Source organism: Adiantum capillus-veneris, chromosome 4, assembly GCF_014529385.1.
Source record: "Adiantum capillus-veneris isolate H3 chromosome 4, ASM1452938v2, whole genome shotgun sequence".
Taxonomy (NCBI): domain Eukaryota; kingdom Viridiplantae; phylum Streptophyta; class Polypodiopsida; order Polypodiales; family Pteridaceae; genus Adiantum; species Adiantum capillus-veneris.
In genome coordinates, this window is record NC_140934.1 from 27,272,340 (window position 1) to 27,296,958 (window position 24,619).

At 44.2% G+C, this 24,619-nt stretch overlaps 1 protein-coding gene across 2 annotated transcripts in view; it reads left to right on the forward strand.

Moving 5' to 3' along the window:
• Window positions 1-24,619, forward strand: part of LOC147458902 (secondary thiamine-phosphate synthase enzyme) — a 78,306-nt gene that overhangs the window by 33,477 nt on the left and 20,210 nt on the right. Inside the window, exons 2-6 of one of the 2 annotated variants that reach the window (XM_086510316.1) lie at window positions 20,846-20,906; window positions 21,799-21,893; window positions 22,059-22,092; window positions 22,199-22,253; window positions 22,698-22,740. In XM_086510316.1, coding sequence (XP_086366442.1) covers window positions 20,846-20,906; window positions 21,799-21,893; window positions 22,059-22,092; window positions 22,199-22,253; window positions 22,698-22,740 — 288 coding nt within the window. The remainder of the gene's footprint in view (window positions 1-20,845; window positions 20,907-21,798; window positions 21,894-22,058; window positions 22,093-22,198; window positions 22,254-22,697; window positions 22,741-24,619) is intronic. The other variant, XM_086510318.1, reaches the window with a different exon arrangement.

Below are 24,619 nucleotides of genomic sequence, written 5' to 3' on the forward strand. Positions count from 1 at the left end.
GAGGGACTTAGGCACGAAGCCGTACTTTCCCGTAAGGGACTCAGGCGTGAAGTCGTGCTTCCCGTGAAGGGCTTTCCCGTAAGACGGGAGAGTCCTGCAAAACAAACCACACAAAGCAATAATTCTCAATGCGTATCATCACCTTATACCTGTCGCTCCTTGCTCGGAAAAGCGACCTCCGTACTCATTCGTCACACGAACACTTGCAATTTCCGTTGCCAACACTTGCTCCAGAATCCCAGCTCTAGCTTCTTCTACTGCTTCCGACGTGTCCCAAAATTGGAACGCTGGCTGCTACTTTATAGGGCTTGGCACCCGGCGGGAATAGAGCCGAAAAGCAAAACCCCTAGCGCCCCTAGAGAGAGGAGAGAGAGAGATCGCTGATTCAGCCTGCGTAGCTTTATTAGCGCTGGATTTTTTTGAGAGCCTTGCTTTATTTTATTATAAGAGGGCTGGTCACTTTATAAAATAAAGTGTGAACCTGTTCAAACTTTAAAAACTCACTTAGTTAGTGAAAATAATGCTACACGAACACATTCCAGGCGTCCCCGGGTGCAGAACACGACACAGATGCAATGCAGACACAGACTCCTCGCGAGAAAGCATCTGTACTCCCGCGAATGTTCCTGCTTTTCGTAAAAAGCTTCATTGAACCCATCTTTATTCTTGTGCTTGCGTTCTTACGCGTATTTTCTTACTCAGTTCGGATTTCCTCCTTAGCCTACGGAATGCCCCCTTACTGATGCACCCTGACGCATCAGGGGCACTTGTAACCCGGCCCTTTCCACCGAACTTACGGAAACTCCTTCGCGATGTTTACCGTCACCCATCAAGTGACACATCAGAGTTGTCCGTTCTTGATGGCACTTCTTATAGCTACAATCTTTTAACAGTTCTTAGTGTACACAATAAAATATCCTAAAAAGAAATTAATCATTAAAAGAAAAAGAATAGTCCAATTAGCAAGATCCCTCTGGCTTCTAAACAGTTGACCTCAACTGTAGTGCTTGGACATATACCTCCAGTATCTCGGGATAAGCTACTAATTCCTCCTGCGTCATCCACTGAGCATCTAGATTCGAATAGTTCTTAAACTTAACCAAATACTTCCGTGTTATTTTTCCGGACTTGAGAGGCCGCTCCTGATGACTCACTATCTGCTCCGGTTGGAGTATTTCTTCTGTTTCCTCAACCTCGGGAGGTTCCTCAGCACTAGGCTGGCTCGGAGGCGGTCCCACATATGGCCGGAGTAAACTGACAAGGAAAGCATTATGGATCCTCCAATTAGGCGGTAGCTCTAATCGAAAAGTGACATCATTCACTCACCCAACGATCTTAAACGGCCCATAATAACGGGTAGAAAGTTTTACCACTTTTCCCTTATGAGACGCTTGTTTCTTAAGTCTTGCCTTCTCAAACTTGAGTAAGACTAACTGTCCGACTTTTAAGTCTAGATTCCTCCTGTGCTTGTCTGCAGCTTTCTTATGCTTTTCCTGAGAGCGTAGAATAGCTCTCCTAACTTGCCCGTAGGCTGTGTCCAAATCCCGGACAAATTCATCTGCTGCAAAGATCTTATCCTTAGTTAAAAGGATCGGTGGAAGCAAAGGCTTACCATAGAGAATCTCAAAAGGTGCTTTCCGAGGCGATGAGTGTATGGTATTGTTATATGCTGTGAGCGGGATGGAAACATACACGTCTCTATAATGACCCGACACACTCTTGGGATGATACACACACACATTATGGGGCACCACTTGGCTTACACAACCAGCCTGGCCAAGACAGGAAACACAAAGACGGAGTGAGAAGAGAGAGATTTCCCACTTGCCCACTTAACACTCACACATACACACTCACACACACACTCTCAATTCAGCTCAAAGGAGGCAAATTGCTATTGTTTACACTCAATGAAGCTCAGCCCAACACCAATGGGGCAAATAGTTTACACAGTATTGAGGAAATACACCAGATACAACCACAAAGTTAAGCAGAGGCTTCACTCACCGGAGAAGATTACACAGAAAAACAACAGAAAATATGTGAGGAATTTGGCAAAATGGACAGCGCCATTGCGTCCGGAATGCCCAAAAACCCCAGTCTACAATGTCAAAGTGCTCAAATCCGACTTCAGATGAGCAGTTTAGGGCCAAAAAATGCTCCAAAAACACACTTGCGGCTGTTCCTCCTCTCTTCTCCACGTTTTTTCTGGTCTTCTTTCTGTTTTTTCAGTTCCCACACTTAGCTTTATTAGTTGGGCACCCGTGGCCTTTTAGATGACCTCAAACGGACCCCGAACAGGCCAAAAACTGACCTCGCAGTGCATAGTTGTCACCTTTTTGCATCATCTGCACACCTGGCACTCAGTTTTTCCAAATAATGCATCCCGCAACCACGTGAAGTGGCCCCAAAAAGTGGTCCTCATGATGACCTTTCTGCATAAGTATCACAAGAAAACACCCACGTCACGTCCATACTTCTCCACGTGCAAGTATTGACCCCGTTCGACCTCCTGACGCCACTTGATGCCATCTGATGCACCTGCTTACCTCATGTCGTCGGCCCGTCGATAACTTCCTCGAGAAGTTTTACGCGCTAGAAAATCCTCATTATTGTAGAAAAAACACACTGGTACTGGTAACGATGAAAATCGATGCACTATGTACATGCTGTCCTACCTGTACACATGTGGGCCCCACGTAACCACCTGGCTATGGAAAATGGGCAATTCTTTATTTGATGCACCATGCATGTATATGTACATATGCGCAATCCCTTGCTCCAAAAAACTCCTGACATAATTTGCCCATCCCCTAGCCTGCTAGATCATTCATGATCAGCAGCAGCAAAGAGAGATATGAGACTTGCCGCATCACAAGTCTCCTCATCCCTCACTAACACTGCTTGATCCACAGACAGCTCATCTTGCTCCACCATCATCAATCTAACATGATACAATTTAAGACGCAATCCATTTACCCTTGACTTATGTAGAACACCATCCAGGTTAGCCAGCTGATATGTGCCATTTGGAAAACACTCCACTACCTTGAAAGGGCCTTCCCACTTGATTTGAAACTTCTTCTGGCAGGTGTTGTCCAGCTTACTGTTGTAGCGCAAAACCAAGTCATGCTTCTTGATACCCTTACTCTTGACCTTTTCATTTATCTTTGCCAAAGCCCTATCCTGCATCTGCCCATAATGTTCCAATGCGCTCATCCTATCCAACTGGACCTCTTGTAACTGCAAGAGCCTCTCTTTGAATGCATCACTAGGCGGCCCAAGCGACTTTTCTAACATTTTGACCGCAGGCAACTCTACCTCCACAGGCAATAGTGCTTCCTTTCCATACACCAAATGAAATGGAGTAAACCCTGTACCTGTCTTCACCAAAGTACGATAAGCCCATAATGCACTAGGCAATTCCAAATCCCAATTCTTTCCTTGGTGCTCTGTCACTTTAGAAAGAATTTGTACCAACTCACCATTGAATCTTTCATTTAAGCCATTACACTGCGGGTAATAAGGAGTGGTATGCTGGTGCCTAATCTTCATCTTTGTGCATAAGAAGTCTAGCAGTTTAGCTCTAAATCCTGGCCCCTTATCTGAAAGTAGCTCTAATGGCACCCCAAACTTGCAACAAATTTCATCATACACAAATTTTGCCACATCCTTTGCAATGATCTGTTTTACTGCTATAGCCTCTGCCCATCTAGAGAGATAGTCCACTTCTGTCAAGATATAGCTTTTGTCCCTGCTTGTGATAGGTAACGGGCCTATTGTATCAATCCCCCACTTTTTAAACACATCAAACGCCATAATGGTTTTTCGTAGCTCTGGCTTCAACACTCTCTTCCCAAATGCTTGACACCTATTGCAAGACCTACACCAATGGTGAACATCCTTGTGCAAACTAGGCCATACATACCCCTCTTGCAAAATCTTATGCAAGGTGATCTTTAGAGCAAAATGGCCACCACATGCGCTTTCATGATTCTCTTCCAACACTCTGTAAAGCTCCTCCCGCCAAGGTACACGTCTCAACACGAGATCAGCCCCTTTCATGTATAAGACATCACCAATCAATTTGTACGTGTATGCTCTACGCACAAAGCCATACTTCTTAGACTTCTGAATCTCCTTTGGAATGATTCCTGTTAGCAAAAACTCCTCTTCTTGAGCCAAACTTTCCCGGCCATGATAAAGAGGTAAAGTGGTCCTCAACACAAATAGCTCCGCTCCCCAATCATACCTCGAGCTACTTCATGTACCTCTCCATTTAGAGCACGTTCAATGTGTCTGATGATCCATGCTTCAAACTTTTTTAACAGGCCTTTAATTCTGAAGCACATTTCCTTCAATGAGGTGTTCTTGCTCTTCCACACACCCAGCACTTGCTTCACCACTAACAAGGCATCACCTTTTATGCTCAACCTTCGAACCCCATGCTTCAAACAAATATGTAATCCGGCTTCCAGAGTAGCATGTTCAGCCTCATTGTTACTATGAGCATCCAATTTGAACCCTCTCTTGCATACTAGCTTCCCCTCTGGATCATAAAGTGCTATACCCCCTGAAGCTGCATCATGGCTCTTTTTGTATGAACCATCAAAGAACAACACATGTGCATTGCTGATCTGTGGCACTTCTTCAACTACCTTTCTCACCACCTCTTCCTTAACAATAAGGGGATTCTCCTTGTAGGTCAACAAATCAGCTAGGGTAGCCCTTGTACTATCTTCCACTAGAAAAGAGAACTCAAACTCTTGCAGCTCAATTGCCCATTTCTTCACCACATTTGACATGTTAGTACCATTAATTAACTGTGGCAAAAAGGCATAACTCGTCAAGAAAACAAAAGGCCGTGGTAGCAAGTAATGACGAAATCGTCGACAAGCAAATATTACACTGGCCATCACTAGCTCTACTTCCGAGAACTTTCTCTCCGCTACCAACTTCACTCGGCTTGCACAATACACTGGCCTCATATAATGGCTGCCCTTCCCCTTTTGCAATAGCATGGCTCCAATGGCATCATCCCCTACTGATGGATTTACATAAAACGCTTTCTCCCAATCACGAGCCTGCATGGCTGACAACCCCCCTAACACCTCTTTCACCTCTTGAAACACTTCTTCACACTTGTCATCCCATTGCAATGGATCATGCTTTGCCACTTGTTGTAATGGATAAAGAATCTGAGAAGACAATGGAATAAACCTTGCCATGTACTTCACTTTGTGTATAAAGGTTGCCAATTGCTTCGTACTCGTAGGTGATGGAAGAAGAATAATAGACTTAACCTTGTCTGGATCAGCCTCAATGCCATTTTCTGACACCATGTGGCCCAATAACTTCACCCTTGGCTGTGCTAGATGACATTCCTTTGGATTTAGTTGTCCTCCACATTCATCATATCGAGCCAATACCATCTGCAGCTTCTTTTGGTGTTCAGCCCTACTGCTATAAACAAAAGTCATCCATAAAAGCTTTAACACAACTACCAATAAATGGTTTCAACACCCAATTTGCTCTCTCTTGATAAAAGGAAGGTCCATTTGACAACCCAAATGGCAATACTGTGTAGCAATAGCAGCCCCATGGCATAATAAAAGTGGTCTTTGTGCAGTCTTTAAGAGCAATCTTCAATTGAAAATAGCCTGAAAAACCATCACACACACTGTACCTCTCATAACCTGCCACTGAATCCAAGATCTGATCGATGAATGGAAGAGGATATGGGTTCTTCTTAGTGGCTGCGTTTAAGGGTTTAAAATCTACACAAATTCTCCACTTTCCATCCTTCTTTGGACTTACCACTACTGGACTCACCCATTCTGTGGTCTCTACTGGAACTATGAACCCTGTCTTCAATAACTTGTCCACCTCTACCCGCAAGGCTTCCATTTGCTCTTGACCCATCCTTCTTAGCCTTTGCCGCACTAGCTTAGCACCTTCTTTCAGCTCTATATGCATCTCTTCGCCCTTGAACCCTCTGATCTCTTCATATGAAGTAATGAATAAATCAGGAAAACTAGCCAGCATGTGCAAATATATATCTTCTCCATAGCTGAGAGGTCTCCACTGATCATTTGTGTCAACAATTCCTGCTTCTTTGACAACTCAACCTTGGTTTGCATCAGCCCTTCAATCACTTTATAAAGCCCTTTACTTTCATCTTCAACCTCATTCGCAAATGCAACTAAACCAAACTCCTGGATTTCTTTGTCCATCGAAAGAAATGCAACATCAGCATCCTCATCACTGCTGGTAGTGCTATCACTGTCCTCATCTGTCACCGTGGAAGAGTCTTCATCACTAGACTTATCCTCATCTTCATAAAGCTCCTCTAATCGTTTCCTTGTGTCCATATTATAAAGCTTCTTGGTACCTGTCTTTCCATAGAGGCTAATCGTACCATGTCGCCAATCTTGAACAGCTCCCACTGCACATAACCATGGTCTGCCCAATATAATAGGATATGCTCCCAACCTTGCTGGCATCACATGAAAATCAACCACTGTCTTTGCATCATATGCCTCCACTTCTAAGCTCTTTACAACACCCAAGCATTTTACTTTTTGATGGTTTGCCAATCTGATCCGAAAACTTGACACCCCAGCCACTGTGAGACCTATCTTCTCAACGCATGAGTGTGTTATGACGCATATTTGGGCTCCGCCATCCACATAACCTTGTCCCAAATATTTCCTTTTATGCCACACATCTACTATTGGACAAATGTCTGGTAGCTCATCCATTGCCAACACCTTTACTGAACCTCTCTTTGGCTCTTTCTCCATTGGGTTAACCATCCTCTTCCACTGTCGCTTTAGCTTAGGCATCATCTCTATAAGCTGCCCAAAAGTAACATCTGCCTTCCTGCTTGTCAGATCCTCCTTCAAGTCATAGCTTAATTGCCCATCCCCTAGGGGAAAATCTGAAACGTGAAACTTTTGACAAGCTCTCCTTTTCCTCTTGGCCTTGACATCCTCACCTTCATGACTCTTTCCCTTCTTCTTACTAGGACTTGGGACACTTCTTCCTTCCTTGTCCTCTGTCGTCCTCTTCCCAATAGGTATCACTAATGTATCCTCTAGCTTTGATGCCTTTTCTAAGGTGACTACACTTAGCACTTTTGTCTTTCCCTTTTCCTCTTGGGTTAATCCACTGGTTCCTTCATCTCCCTTAATTTCGATTCCATAATCATTTGACCTAGTTAATACCTGTCTTGGCAATGGATACATGTCTCCCCCCATCCTTGGTGGCTTATCACATTGCGGGCTGATGTGACCCAACTCTCCATAATTGTAACATGTGGGCGTCTGCCTCCAAAACCTACCATTGCTTTGTCCAACACCATTCCTAGGTCTTTCTTCACCTCTTGGCTGATTTGCATACCTCCCTCGACCTCGATTATTTCCCACTTGACCTAGCATGTTTAGGCTGAGATTCTTCATCAAATCTACCACTTGCCTCATGTCTTGCCTTAGCCAATCATCTTGCACCGATGTAGTGACCACTGCTGGCACAACCTGAGTAGTAACAGGAACCACTGGTTCATGATGAATCCCTGACATGCGACCTTGTAAAGACTCTAGAGGCTGAAATTCAGACCTCATGGACAAAGACTCCACCCCTAACTGGCTCATTTTCCTCAACTTCCACTCCTTGTTCCTTGCTACCTCTAGTGCATCTTCATATGTCCTAGGCTTCTTTAGCTCCACTCTCCAACGAATATTCTCCCAAAGACCAGCCAAGAACCTGTCCTCCTTCATCATGTCAGGCAGGGGTACCTATGGTGCTAAGGCCTTGCACATCCTCTCCCATGCCAATGAGAACTTACGTATGTACGCATCTACTGGCTCACCTTTCTTTTGCACCAAAGCCAGTACTTCTTGCCACACTTTGTCAGGATCTTCTATCTTCACAAACTCCACTTCCAACCCATGCCGTAGATTGTCCCAACTCAATCTTACAGGTGGATCCGCTACACACAACTCCTCTTCAAATGTTTTGGACCAGACTCGTGCATCACTCTTCAAACAAATTTGGAGAAGACGTAACATCTGCGCATGGTCATGAATCTGGTTGCTAATGCAGGCAACCTCAATCTTTTCCAAAAATTCTTCCACATCTTCATCACTTCTTCCATGAAACTCCGGATAAGAGAAAGCCATGGCTACCCAAGTTACAATGCTTTGAGAACCCCTTTGAACACACGTCCAAGAACCCAAAACTTTTGACTACCCAATCCCCAGAAACTTCAATGGAGCTAAACTTTAGATAAGGACAAACACATGCACATCAAATGAGTTTTCATAGTTGATCATCGGAATTACAACAGGCAAAGGACATTCCAAGATCTCTCGTAATCTTCTTGGCCCGAACATAAAGACCATGCGCTGCTGGAAAAAAATCTTCCTGGACACATGAACATTTATCTGGATTCTTTGAGTTAAATGAAATGGAGTGAATTGAGGGCCATTTTGATTATCCATTAAAGCCAACCATGAAGCTCCCAAGAAGGCACACCTGACTTAACCTCTGATTTTGCCAAAATTTCAGCAGCATAACAGCATAAATGGCTCAAAAGACCAAAAAACCAGCCATCATAACTTGGAAAAATTTTGGCAGAGTTTCCCCAGAAATAGAGCAGTAGGAACCAAAATTTTGGCAGAGTTTCCCCAGAAATAGAGCAGTAGGAACCCAAAATATAGACTGTATATGTATGCATAAACTGTCAACAATAGAACCGGAGCATCAAGTAGGACTCACTAGTACATAGCCTATGGCTAGGTCACAAAAAGGGTGCTCCAGCTACCTATATCACCGAAAGGATCTCCACATTTGAGAATCCCCCAGCTCAATAAAAACCTCACGCTATCGACCCTCACACGAAGGCTAATGCAAATCGCGTATAGTCAAGTCTCAGAAATGACTATCTTCCAGACCAAGTCTCAGAAATGGTTGGGACTGCCAAATAAAACCATATATGGCTCCACAAAGGCGTACCGTGGTAGTTTCCACAAGTAACGTACAATCCAACAGAAAATGCGCTCAAACAGGCGCCAAGTGATGCATACCCACAACAACTGCAAGTGACACCCACTTGCCAATGTATCACTGAACTCCAGCTACCTGTACCTGTGTGAATCACTTGTACCTGTACCTGTCTCTGTAACCTGTAACCTGTAACCTGTAACCTATAATCTACAATCTGCACCATGTAACCTGTAATCCCGAATCTCGAAGCTTGAAGCTCGAAGCAGAAGGTACTCGAAGAAGATCCTCCGTGGGGGTGCCAAAAGAATGTGAGCGGGATGGAAACACACACAACGCCTCTATAATGCCCCGACACACACTCTTGGGATGATACACACACACATTATGGGGCACCACTCGGCTTACACAACCAGCCTGGCCGAGACAAGAAACACACAGACGGAGTGAGAAGAGAGAGATTTCCCACTTGCCCACTCAACACTCACACATACACACTCACATACACACACTCTCAATTCAGCTCAAAGGAGGCAAATTGTTGTTGTTTAGACTCAATGAAGCTCAGCCCAACACCAATGGGGCAAATAGTTTACACAGTATTGAGGAAATACACCAGATACAACCACAAAGTTAAGCAGAGGCTTCACTCACCGGAGAAGATTATACAGAAAAACATCAGAAAATATGTGAGGAATTTGGCAAAATGGACAACGCCATTGTGTCCGGAACGCCCAAAAACCCCAGTCTACAATGTCAAAGTCCTCAAATCTGACTTCGGATGAGCAGTTTAGGGCCAAAAAATGCTCCAAAAATACACTTGCGGCTGTTCCTCCTCTCTTCTCCACGTTTTTTCTGGTCTTCTCTCTGTTTTTTCAGTTCCCACACTTAGCTTTATTAGTTGGGCACCCGTGGCCTTTTAGATGACCTCAAACGGACCTCGAACAGGCCAAAAACTGACCTCGCAGTGCATAGTTGTCACCTTTTTGCATCATCCGCACACCTGGCACTTAGTTTTTCCAAATAATGCATCCCGCAACCACGTGAAGTGGCCCCAAAAAGTGGTCCTCATGATGACCTTTCTGCATAAGTATCACAAGAAAACACCCACGTCGTGTCCATACTTCTCCACGTGCAAGTATTGACCGTGTTCGACCTCCTGACGCCACTCGATGCCATCTGACGCACGTGCTTACCTCATGTCGTCGGCCCGCCGATAACTTCCTCGAGAAGTTTTACGCGCTAGAAACTCCTCATTATTGTAGAAAAAACACATTGGTACTGGTAACGATGAAAATTGATGCACTATGTACATGCTGTCCTACCTGTACACATGTGGGCCCCACGTAACCACCTGGCTATGGAAAATGGGCAATTCTTTATTTGATGCACCATGCATGTATATGTACATATGCGCAATCCCTTGCTCCAAAAAACTCCTGACAACGCATACTCGACAAGAGGCAAATATTTCTCCCAGTCAGATTGCCGGTCTGACACATAAGCTTTTAACATATCCAATACTGTGGAATTGGCTATCTCACTTTGCCCGTCCGTTTGAGGATGGTAGGCAGATGAAAAATTCAACTTCGTACCAAGATTATCCATCAAGGCACGCCAAAAATTTCCTGTCATGCGAGGATCTCGATCACTCACAATAGACTTAGGCATTCCATGATGCTTAAAGATTTGTGCCAGAAAGACCCTAGCCATATGATTTGCTTTGATCGTTTTCTTGACTAGTATAAAGTGTGCTTGCTTGCTAAACCTGTCCACAATGGTCCAGATCGCGTCATTTCCAGTCTGAGTTCTAGGGAGGTCCATGATGAAGTCCATGGCAATACTTTCCGAAGGTTCATTAGGCACAGGCAATGGTTGTAGCAACCCAGGCGTCTTATGCCGATCATACTTTACTTTTTGGCAAACCAAGCATTCCCTGACATACTTATCAATGGCTGCTTTAAGGCTAGGCAAAAAGAAATATCTTTCCATTGCTAAGGTCGTAGGGAGAATACCCCGATGACCCGCATAAGGCGAAGCGTGTGCTTCATCCATGATCTTCTTTCTTAATGGTTCCGCCACACATATGGCTTGATGGTGGTAGAGATAACCGTCCCAAATGGAATAGGGAAACTCATTCTCTCCACGATGTAGCTTACCCCAAACGGTGGAGAAGTCTGGATCATTCGGATACAAATCCGGTAGTGCTTCTAATTCTTGATGATACACCGAAGTGATAGCGGTCACCCTTGGCCGCCTAGACAATGCGTCCGCGACCACATTCTTACTCCTAGCCGTGTAAAGGATCTGGAAGTGAAACATAGACAAAAAGTTTGCCCATCTCATCTGCTTCTCAGATAGTTTCCTTTGCGTAAGAAAATACCGCAAACTCTGGTGATTAGTCTTAATCACAAAATCCGCTCCTAGAAGATAGTGCTTCTAGTTGGATAAGGCGTGAATCACAGCCGTGAGTTCCTTTTCGTAGATTGATGCATGCAACTCTGCATCCTTAAGCCGTCTGCTTTCGTAGGCCACTGCATGGCCTTCTTGGTTTAACACTGCTTCGATGCAATCGCCTGAAGCATCGCAGTGAACCTCAAATGGTTTCCTTAAGTTAGGCACTATCAAAATAGGTCCATGGCTTAGCAAGTACTTGAGCCGATCAAAAGCTCCTTGTTGTCTCGATCCCCATCTGAAAGGAATCTTCTTCTTTGTCAAATCATGAAGTGGTCCTGCTACATGAGCAAATCCTTGGACAAACCTTCGATAATACGAACATAATCCCAGGAAACTACGTACATCATGTACCGTAGTGGGAATAGGCCAATCTTCTACCACTCGGATCTTGGCAGGATCCATACTCACTTGATTGTGAGAGACTATATGGCCGAGATAGTGTATCTCTGAAAGAAAGAACTTGCTCTTCTTTGCATTCACATGCAACTCATGCTTTCGCAATTCTTGAAACACTAGGTCCAAGTGCTTCCGATGTTCCTCTTCTGACTTAGAGAAGATGAGTATGTCGTCAAAGAATACTCCCGTAAAAGCTCGATACGGGCTGAAAATGCGGTCCATCATGCGATTGAACGTCGCAGGAGCATTGGTCAAGCCGAAAGGCATTACCAAAAATTCGTATAGTCCAAAGGTTGTGCGGAAAGTAGTCTTATGGACATCTTTAGGGGCGATCCGCATTTGATGATACCCACTCTTTAAGTCTATGCGACTAAAGACACTTGCACCCTGCAACTTATCAAGTATATCATCAATCCGAGGGATCGGAAAGCGATTCTTGACCGTGATCTTGTTTAAAGACCTATAGTCTATGCACATTCGAAACGTGCCATCTTTCTTCTGCACCAATAGAACTGGAGAGCAGTAGGGTGAAGCACTTGGCCGTACTAACCCTTTCTCTAGAAGCTCGTTGACTTGCTTCAAAATTTCCTCTTGCTGAGCAAGACTCACCCGATAAGGGGGTTGATTGGGAGGTGAGCTACCCGGTATGAGATCTATGCGGTGATCTTCCGGGCGTACCGGAGGGAGTTCATCAGGAAGTGTTTCTGTGAAACAATCTTTGTACTTTTCAATAAATTGAAAACGCTTAATGTCCAGACTAGAGAGTGAATCCCCACTAGTTTTATCCTTCTCACGTGCAAAAATCAAGTAAGCAGAAACACACTTCTTCATTTCTTTCTTAATGGAGATATGGCTTACAATTGGGAACTGCCAATCTCCTACATCAGCATGAATCTTTATTTTCTTACCCCCATGATCAAAAGTGAGGGTCTTTTCCACATAATCGGGAATAGGTGTCATGTGGAAGTGCCATGGCATACCCAAGATGATATCACATCCCTCGATGGGTGCCATCAAAAATGATTCGCGGTCCTTGCACGGGAGTTGCATTGGTTGTCAACCCCTCGAATGCCGATCCGGATGTAACCGGTGTGCCAAGCTGAGCCGGTGCGAGGCACAAACGTTCCGCAGTATCTAGGGAGATGAAGTTATCCATGGATCCTCGATCATAAAGAATCAGTACTCGTTGGTTGTTCAAAGACCCCCAGCCCTTCAGAAGTTGACGCTTCCCTTTCTCCGTTTCTGTGTTTCCTTGAACATCTGGAATTGAGTTCGAGCTTGGTGGAGCGGGTTCCTTCCTTGCTTTCTCTTGCCTTGTAGAGGCTTGTTCTTGCCGTTGCTGCTTTAGCGGGCAATCCGGTTTCATATGTCCTTTCTCGCCATAGTAGAAGCATCTTCCTTCCTCTTTGAAAGTTTGAAGTTGAGTAGGAGAAAGATACTTAGTTCGCTTGCCATTGCCCTCTGGCTTCTTAGAATGATCATAGTCCCTAGATGAAGGACGTTTTCTTCCTTGGCCCCCTTGGTCATCGTAGACCCCTCTTTGGCTTGCACGGTAAGTGCTATGCTCCATTTTTCTGGGCGTCCCAGTTGAGTGCAAATCCTCAGCAATGATTGCTGACTCCATCATCCTCTGAAGAGTATCATGCAGATACACTTTCATACTCTTTCGAAGTTGCGGTTGAAGACCCGCTTCGAACTTTCGTTTCTTTTCCTCGTCGGCAATCTTCATGAAGGGAGTGACCTTTAGAAGAACCGACCAATACTTGTCCACATAGGTCATTACTCTTTCATGTTCCTTCCGGGCGAGCCAGTCCCATTCCTTCCGTATGTCTTGCTCGAAGTCAGGCGGAAGAAACTGCTCATAAAATTCAGATTTGAATCTCTCCCAAGTTCTGGCTTGAGAACCTTCCAGAATCTTGGCTAACCACCAATTACTGGCCGTTTCCTTGAGGTGCATCCCCACATGGCGCAATTTGGATCTTTCTGTGAAGTGCCCATTGGTAAAGGCGACTTCAAACTGTCTGATGAAGGACAGTGCTTTGGAGATATCTCTCCGTCCGTTGTAGGTTTCGAACTTGATGTCCTTGTCGCCCGATTTGAAGACTCTCATGCGATGTTGAGACTTGCGACCATGCTTCTTGAATCGTGGCTTATCTTTAGGTTGATGTAGGGTAGTAGTAGTAGCGGCTTCCTTCTTCTGACGAGACGATCGAGAAGTAGAAGTATAGTCAGGAGAGTAAGATGGAGATGAGATAGAGATGTCCTTGCTCTCGTCTAGCAAAGAGAGCGCTTTTTCCTGGCCTTTCCTTGGAGTAGGCCGTTCATTCTGTTCCGATGATCCTTTGTGCACCTCGGCACGTACTTCTTCTCTTTCTTCCTGTGGTCTCACGCCAACAGTGTGGTCTGGATGCCCGACTGCATCGGTTCCATTCGTTCTCTTCATTCCGCCCAAGAGCTTTACATCTGGCAATAGTAAGATTTGTTGCAAATCCGCAAGCTGAGCTTGCACTTGTTGAAGCTCCTCTTCAACGCTTCTCCCTTGGCTCGACATGGTTCTTCCCGTTCTTCTCGGAATTGTCCTTCTTTGCAGAGAAAGAGAGGAGTCCGAGCTCTGATACCACTGTCACAAAACGGGAGCGTACACGAGCACTTAGAAATCTGAAAAATAAAATACTTTGCAAGGGTGAGAGAAGGGAGAAGATCGACACAGTATTGGGGACCAGAAGATGGGCTGCCCCCCCCCCCCCCCCCCCCCCCCCGTCAAGAGTATTCTTTATTTAGGGAGAATTCTTATACAAGCACGAGAACCCGAGGAAACCCCTCCGTTCTGTAATCTTTGGACCCGAAGGTCGTGCTTTCACGTAAAGGGCTTGGGCACAAGGCCGTTCCTTCCCGTGAGGGACTTAGGCGCGAAGCCGTACTTTCCCATAAGGGACTCAGGCGTGAAACCGTACTTCCCGTGAAGGGCTTTCCGTAAGACGGGAGAGTCCTGCAAAACAAACCACACAAAGCAATAATTCTCAATGCGTATCAACACCTTATACCTGTCGCTCCTTGCTCGGAAAAGCGACCTCCGTACTCAGTCGTCACACGAACACTTGCAATTGCCGTCGCCAACACTTGCTCCAGAATCCCAACGCTAGCTTCTTCTGCTGCTTCCGGTGTGTCCCAAAACTGGAACGCTGGCTGCTACTTTATAGGGCCTGGCAACCGGCGGGAATAGAGCCGAAAAGCAAAACCCCTGGCGCCCGTAGAGAGAGGAGAGAGAGAGATCGCTGAATCTGCGTTTTCTAGAGAGAGGAGAGAGAGAGATCGCTGATTCAGCCTGCGTAGCTTTATTAGGGCTGGATTTTTTTTAGAGCCTTGCTTTATTTTATTATAAGAGGGCTGGTCACTTAAAAGTGACCGGCCACCTTATAAAATAAAGTGTGAACCTGTTCAAACTTTAAAAACTCACTTAGTTAGTGAAAATAATGCTACACGAACACATTCCAGGCGTCCCCGGGTGCAGAACACGGCACAGATGCAATGCAGACACAGACTCCTCGCGGGAAAGCATCTGCCCTCCCGCGAATGTTCTTGCTTTTCGTAAATAGCTTCATTGAACCCATCTTTATTCTTGTGCTTGCGTTCTTACGCGTATTTTCTTACTCAGTTCGGATTTCCTCCTTAGCCTACGGAATGCCCCCTTACTGATGCACCCTGACGCATCAGGGGCACTCGTAACCCGGCCCTTTCCACCGAACTTACGGAAACTCCTTCGCGATGTTTACCGTCACCCATCAAGTGACACATCAGAGTTGTCCGTTCTGGATGGCACTTCTTATAGCTACAATCTTTTAACAGTTCTTAGTGTACACAATAAAATATCCTAAAAAGAAATTAATCATTAAAAGAAAAAGAATAGTCCAATTAGCAACATGATGACATTTTTGGACAAGTACAACAAGGGTGATTTGACCTTGCAAGGCACCCTTATTGATGAATTGGACACTTATAAGGGTGAAAGTATCTAATGTGTTGCGGAAGTGATTTAGCGTGATAACTCAAGATGAGTGCTCAATACGTACACAAGATTCCTTTTACTTAACGAGAGAGATGTGCAATAGAGAGAGAGAGAGAGAGAGAGAGAGAGAGAGAGAGAGAGAGAGAGAGAGAGAGAGAGAGAGAGAGAGAGAGAGAGAGAGAGGAGAGAATGAGTAGTGTGAGTGATAGAGAGAGAAAGAAGACTCCAGATGGGGTCCCAAGGGCCAACCCCCCTCCAATGGCCCCCCTCTCTATCGCTAGAGAGGTATTTGCTTTAGATTGCACAAATGCTTATACAATGGTCCTAGATGCTGAGAGACTGATGGGATTTTGTGGTAGGTGCTTGGATCTACGAGGCTAAGGGTTGACATTTGAAAATGCTAGGGCTGATTTGATGTGGCTCTGCAATTTGACGACGAGGCTATGGCTGAAATTTGCATCGATGATGATGGAAGTCTGAATGCTGAAAACGCTGAAGGTGCTTGGGGATCTGGGAACGCTAGGGGTGCTTGAGGGTATTGATGGGCTGGCTGCCCATAAGGTGCTTTTGGTACTTGACTTACACTTGAGAAAAGTGTGGGTCAAGCATGCTGCCAGAAAGCGCCAGGACTTCATTAGCCCCACGACTCGCACTTATTAAGAAGGTTTAAAAAACCCTTTATAAGCGGTGCTTCACATGCAGTAGCTACCTAGGCCATATATTCTATGAGTAAGTGGGAACACCCTAGTGCCTACACCTAGTAGACACTGGCTTTGCTCATGTGCAATTAGGGGGTATGCAACTAGGCTAAAGGGCCTGGACATGCATGTCCTGCGTACATGCTCACAAGGGTCTTCCTAGGCTATCCTAAACTCTAGAAGTAGGAGTTACAGCTTGTCCACATGCACAAAAGGTTGGGTTAGATATGCATGTGACAAAGGAAGTCACGTGCTCATCCAATTGCAAAAGATCCAAATAGGATACAAGAGGGAGTGAAATGGTGGGAAACTTTTGGGGCTTGCACACCCTCTTTACAGGCTCTTGCTCTGGTGCTTTCTTAAGGGACACGTGCCTCGTCATCTGAGAGAAATTGGAGCACCTTCTCTCTCATTCATACAAGGAGAAGAAAGCGGCTACTCCCGTTTCCTACGGAGAAGCTTGTATACATACACGCCAACTTGAGGCTTATATCGAAAATCAAAGAGCGTGGCTATGAGAGAATGGAGGTCAGATTGGACATGTTTAATAAAGAAGAATATGAGGACCGATTGCTTGCCTTGCAAGAGGTTCAGGAGGCCATTGCAAGGAGTATAGATGATGCCCAACCATATTGAGACATCATGCTCAATTGGTGTTGATGAGGATGATGATGATGACAATGACGACGACGATGCGGCTGATGATGATGAGGAGGTGAGCTATGGTGAGAGTTAGAGCTCACTACTCTTTCCAGAGGCTTTTGGTTTACCTTCGACTATTCTAGAAGTGGACGTAGAATCCGCCAGTTGAATGTGCTTAGGTGTGTGGTGCACGAGAGGGGAGCCACTCCACTCCTTTGTCACAGATTGCCCACAAGAGAATAGAGTCAACTAACTTCTCTCTAAGGTTTTGGGGGTGCTGAAGATTTTTTGGGCACCCTATTTTAATAGATGCTTTTGGGTCAGCGCCAACTTTTTATAACAGCTGCTTTTGGGCTTGGTGCCTTTAAATACGAGCCGAGGGGGTTGACTCTAGCAGATTAGTGTATGGTCACACAGTGTAGAGGGGCGTCTGACTTTGGGGTAGACGCAAAGCTCCGCCGCTTTGTGTCTCGACTACTTTGAGTTTTGAAGTGCAAGTGCTTAAGTTTCTATTTTGTTTGGGTGTTGCTCTTAGATTATGGTCTTGTCAGTGCCAAGCCAATTACAATGATGATGGTAGCTGATATCCACAATTGTATATTAAAAATGCTTGTCTATGGTTGATATAATCGTTTTTTGTTTAAGAGAGTTATGTATTGTCTGTAAACATATGACGAATCAGTTCAAACATGCAAGTTTTGCGAACAAGTTGCATATGGGTACTAAATTAAGATCCCTTAGGCTTTGGTGGGCTTATCTTTGCTTTGAAGTACTAGTAGCATGTCCACATGTCCTCATGGCACAAGGAGGCATAGGGCTACATACGCTAGCCACTTATGGTGAGGCTATGACCTTATAGATAGACTTTGGGTGCAAAGTATTTCACCATGATTGATCTACGGTCAGGATACCATTGGATACAGACATTTATGCACGATCTAACAATATACTGTGCTGTAACATTAGCCTTGCTTGGGTACCATCATACGAGCTTACTAAAGCAATAGACTACAGTCAACCATTGTGTGTTAAGTGCAATAAAGCTAGGTGGACTCAAATGGACTTGATGTCCACAGATATGGGCAAAGGCATTAAGGAACACATAATTATACACATCTTTTGGTCTTAGGCCAATGGTTGGCCTAGTTACATCTTGATATTCTGCATTCTACCCATCGTTGTTCAGTAAAGCTAAACAAGAGGTTTTGAAAGCAGGTATTGTGATAACTATGGTGAGAAAGGCCACCATTGGTGGTGTCTTTAGTGGGCTAGGGTGTCCTTAGCAACAGCTAATGTCCTTGCCTTTGTACACTTGGCTTTTGACCCCATAGGACTGTCACAAACGGGAGCTCTTAACAATATCAACTATACTCTGATAAATAGATTTTATCACTTAATATATATATATATATATATATATATATATATATATATATATATATATATATATATATATATAGAGAGAGAGAGAGAGAGAGAGAGAGAGAGAGAGAGAGAGAGAGAGAGTATACTGGGACCAGAAGATGGGCAGATCCCCCCTTGTAAAGAGTATCTTTATTACTGGGGAGAAGTCATCATATAAGCACTTGAACCAAACGTATTACCATGTCTGTTTAGATCTCAGACTCGCGGAACCCTTTGTTGCCTAATCTTAGGGGAAAACCCTAATCCTAGTCCTTACTCAGAATCCTTGAGAACCAAGGTTCTCACCTCTGGGGCATAGCATCCATAGAACTTTATTCCGACTCTATTCCAAGATCCCCTTCCGTAGAAATCTTAGCATCAACTCTGCTATTCTGAACATGAAGTCCCTCCTCGGGAGTCTCGACTCCCTCATCCCAATTGGAGTCTACCACTCTCAGATCTCTGGATCTATTCCCAAACCTAGGGTGGGAAACCCTTGGCTTGATCTCGCTTTGTATACACAAAGTGCTTTTCTCATGCAGAGGCTCATGCCTTCCTCTGCTCCTACTTCCTCGTGTAGAAGAAGTGCATGTGCAAACAAACACTTAAAGATCAAAACATAAAAAGCATCACCTATGAAGACTTGAAACTCGGAAGGCAACTCGGTTCTTGGAAAGCAACTCCCCGGAAGAGATCTCTATGCAGAAAGGCTTCTCTTCGAATCCTACACATAGAAGAGGTGTGTTCTCGGGTTCCTTCTCGTAGATCAGCCCCGTCTACAACGTTTATGGGCTGAATCCAAAGGAAAACAGCATCTTGTCGCGATGGAAGCAATCTCGGAAGGCACTTCTTCGCGATGGAACTTGTCTACTTGGTCCTGACGACATTTGGAGCACTTGGGACAGCCGTAGGGGTCATCCGCATCATCCTTGGTTTTCTCCTACAAATCTGCCTTGAAACTAGGGCACTAGCATGCTTTTATAGCCATCAAGGTCGGGCAAGAATAGGGGAAGGTGGGTCAGCAAAAATAGAAGAGCAAGGGATGCCTAGAGAGAGGAGAAGCTGCTGGCTTGCTGCCCACGCCAGAAAGAGAGAGAGAGAGGAGTTGTCTATTGCCAAAGATAGCAAGGAAGAGGGGGTGCTAGCTTTTTGACCTCTAATTTTGCAGATGGCTGCCCACTTAATACCAGCCAATCTTTAAAATGGTATGAACCTGCTCAAAACTCAATAAAACTTTATAAGCTGAAAACAATGCTCACGCAATCACAACCCACGTCCTTGGATGTAGCCTTATGAACAGATGCAATGCTAACATAGACTCCTTTACGGGAAAGCATCTGCTTTCCGGAAAAGCAACTCGCTTTTTCAATAAGTAACTGCATTTCCTGAAAGCTTACTCAGAATCGATCTCCATTCTTTGTGCACAACTCTAACTCAGTTTGGAATTCCTCCCAACTATGGAATATTTCCTTTCCGATGCTCCCGTCACCCACCATGTGACACATCAAGAATATCCATCACTTAGTCTTCTCTCTCCGAACTTATGGGAAGACTCTCTGAACTTACGGAACAACTTCTTTGCGATGCTTTATGTCACCCATTCCATGACGCATTAGAGATGTCCATTCGAGATGGTCGAATACTTCTTCTCGATGCTCTGTGTCTCCCATTTGATGTGACGCTTTAGAAATATCCGTCCTTGGTGGCCTAAAGATATGCCCATACATAGTGCTCTCATCATTCCTTTAAATGACGCACTAGAAATATTTGTACTTGGATATCTCAAGCGAGAAAACCCTCTTACTTGTATTTCTCTCAGATAAAGCCAATTTAGCAATAAGGACTATCTTCCTACAATGTCAAACTTGGGGACTGCATTTACGGTATGGGACACAAGATATTTGATTCTCGACAATGGTGTGTCTTAGCACATGTTTCTTTACCGAGATTTTATGACTGATGTATGAAGGCACCTAGAGGCATATCTATGTTGGTAACAAGTCTATCTTTCCCATTTTATAGTGAGGGCACTTTTGGAGCTGATTTACTGGGGCTCAATCAAAGGGCATGTAACCTTGGCCGAATTCTTTGTCTTCCCTATGTATTCAAAAACTATGATGATAAAACACTCATCTTAAAATAGCCAATTTAAATATTTTAGTCAAGATTGATTAATTTAATGGATTTAGGATGTGTGGACTAATGAGGCGACTTTTAAGCTTTGTGTGGTTTATTGCAGATTCTTGAGGGCATTGGAAGCGAATTGTCATCTTTCAAATGTGGCCTGGCTCACTTCTTCTGTAAGTTCAGAACAGGGCTTTGCATGTCGTGCATCTTGACATTGTGAGCTAGGCCATTTTTGTCCTTCCTTTGCTTTTAGAGCAGCCTTAGTGTTTGATGTTGGTCTTGGGTTCTCAAAATTAGTTTTCAACTATTAGACAGTCCCTCATCTCTACAAGTGTGGACATCAAGAACATGCTTGTACTTTTTTCTGTGGTGTTATTGTATTTGAAGGGTAAATCAATTGTCCTCTTTACCTTCTTTTGATTTACGTTGACGAATATGTTGGCTTTTATGGTCAACAACACAATGGTTCATTATCTTGCCTTTTATTCAGTTCACATTTTTTGCTCTTAGCTTCTCAAATGCCTTGTTGTTTGTGCCAGAGCTTCTGGCAGTGCCTAAACTGATTATCTTTTGTCTTCCTAGTTTAAATGGCCGAGTCTGCCCTGAATCTCTAGAATTCTGACAGAAACTCAGTATGCAAATCGTTGTAGTGATGTATGCTCGTGTGTCTGTGTGTGTGGGAGCATATATTGATACCTAGTTCTACACCCACTATTGGACACCGACTCAAATCGTCTTGTGGATGACTATTATGAGTCTATACCTTGCACTTTCCTTTAAAGGTGAATCTGGGCTTATCTTGGATTCATCTAGGTATCTATCTTTTGTCTTCCTACTTTAAATGATTTTATTATGTGTTTTTTTTGTGCTCGATCTTTTTGGTGCATGCACATAATGAAGGAGAAATACCTTGCCAAAGAATTTGAACCTTTGCAAGAGAATGAGTATTTGCCACACTGTAAACTGGTGTTTGCTTGCAGTCAAAAGTCGTGCTAAAATATGTATGCTTGTTATTTGAAGACTCACATATTGTTTATGTGGTATGTATGGCTTATGATCATGTAGTGCAACATACAAGCGCATCTCTGACAATCAATGAGAACTATGATGCTGATGTTCAGGCGGATACAGAAACCTTTCTCAACAGGATTGTTCCAGAGGTTCTTTATTATCGTTTCTAAAATCTATAAAGGGTATTCGTTTATACTTGTGCTTTCATACACATAAGCACATAGTTATGGTTTTCCAAGTACTTGGGAGGTATTGATTTTGAAAGGTGTTTTGGTTTGTATTTTGAAACTTAATTTTCCCTTACATTTGTGCAGGGTAAAAGTGCTCCCTGGAAGCATACACTTGAAGGTGCGTCATTCTATACGTTTCTCATAGTATTGCTTGAAATGTACGCAAATCTAGTGTAGTGTCTCCTGTTTGTGTGTTAATACAGTAATGTGCATCTTCTTGACAGGGCCAGATGACATGCCAGCCCACATAAAGTCATCAATGTTTGGATGCTCTCTCACGTACGTGCTATTGATGATTGTAAAGAGGATTTATATGTGAACACATTTATGGGTGTCTTTTTGTGATTGTTTTAACTTATGATTACGATAAGGATGATAGCTTCATCTTCTGGACAGTACAAATTTACTCACAAAGGTTGCATGAAAATCCTAAGTCAGTGTTTGGTCTGTCTGATGCATCACATAAGGAAAGCATTTAGATACTCAAAAATGGCGACGACGCCCCCGCCCCCCAGCTTCCCCTTTTTTGTTTTTCATCCTTCCCTCAGTTGGGCACGTTTTGCATTAAATGTTGTCATTTATTTATGGCAGTTTTTTCCATTCGCTTCTCATGTCTGTGAGGCACATCTAAACAAGACAACTTATAGTGGGAAGTGACTTTTGGTAGTCTGTAATATTCTTATGCAAAGGTTGAGTTGTTTTTTCTTTTTTGTGGATTTGAAGGATTCCAATAACCAACGGAAAACTTAATCTTGGGACTTGGCAGGTATGGAGAAAAATTGCTCTTTAATGAGGGTATATAGGTCTTTTTAGTGTCACCTCTTATACATTTTAGTTTTAGAACGTATTTGGAAAAGTTTGCTATTGGTCACTCGATGATAAGACATCTATTTGACTCGAGTCCCATCACCACTGGTTCTCTTTACATCTTAGCCGAAACCTTTAATAGCTTCAGTTTTGAAAAGTTTGTCTTAGCGTCTTGTCATTTATTTTCAAAGTTCAAGCAAGACTTATAAATTTATTTTATGAAGAATTTAGAGCTACAAGCGCGCCCCCCCCCCCCCCCCCCCCCCCCCCCCCCCTACCCCCCCCCCCCCCCCCCCCCCCCCCCACCCCCCCCCCCCCCCCCCCCCCCCCCCCCCCCCCCCCCCCCCCCCCCGCGGGCCCCAACAACATGTGCACACACACACAAGCACTCAGGCATTAGGACATGACATGAAACTCCGAAGCGAGATGGTAGCAGCATTGTACTTACTCCATCATATAGATATGAATTGAGCCTTACATAGTGTTAGTATTTTTTTAGTTTAGGTGGCTCATTTATTAGCTTTTTATGCCACTCGTCACTTTTTTGATGATGTGGCAGTTTATTAGAGACCGAGTCAACCTTAAAGAGGGAGCCCCCTCTTTTCAGGTCTCTAGGTCAATTATACTGCAATATAAGTGACCTTGTGCCCCTCAGTTTGCTGCATTTTTTAATCAGCCCTCAGTTATTGTGTTGTGACAAACCTTTTTTTTTCACCCCTCTTTGCAGAATCTCATCTCTATTTTCAGCCCTCTTCATCAGATTGCATTTTGTGGAGTTTTGTCGCTGATATTGCATCAAGTCTGCGTTTTTTTCGCAGCGGCTGTGCAACTATGTGTTTGCAGCTATTCGGAGACTGTTCATTGTGAAAACGCTTGGATGTATTGCTGATTTTTGTAGGGAAGCCATGATGATGATGATCCATAGTTACCCGGAACAGAAAATCGGAACGGGAAACGGGAAACGGGAATGGCAACTGGCATGAAATGCCATTCCCTGTTACGGATACTCATGTCTGAAACATGGAACGGGGATTCGGAATGGGAAGCTAGAATGGGAACGGGGAACAGAGACCTAAAAATGGCCATTCCCTGTGACTACAATTTGCCCCTCCTCTTAGAGGTCCATCCTCTGCAGGTGCAAATCCGGTCCAGATCTGTTGAATACTGCAACGTTTCCAAAGCAGCCGTAGCATTTTTTTTTTTGGAGACTCTGTAGCCTCTCCCAGTCAAAAGCAATCCCTACAGGGTGTGGTATGCAAATCCATCCCAGCATTTTTGCAAACCAGCCCTCCATGTGTCTTCTCCTAGTCAAAAACGACCCAGTATTGCAGGTGTTTGCTGCAATTTTCAGCTGATCTTATTAGGATCATTTTTCAGTTAGGTATACACCACCCTTATATACTTCATGTTTTGATCAGATTTTGCATCCTCTTGGTGTTTCTGCTTGGGGATTGTCTCTCCTTTGGTACATCAACATGTCTAGCAAGGAGAAGAAACCTAACGGCAAAGTTTTAGTGGCTGTTGGTACCTCCTTCAATCCGGTGGGTGATTCAACCGCAATAGGTGAAGGTGTGCACTTGTAATCAATGAAGAGTAGAAACCTGAGTACAATGGGGGTAACTTGGACATCAAATAAATGGCCATGTCCTCCGAGGCAACGTTCTTCCCCATTCAAAAGTATCGACTGTAACAATGTTTGAATGTTGTTGATGTGAACCCTCATAGAAGAAGCTTGGGCTGCATCCAGGCTTATAAACTACAGTTACAAAGCAACACGCTTTATAGGGGTAACATACTCATGGATAGAATTTAAATGATCCCGAATGTGCTTGGCACTC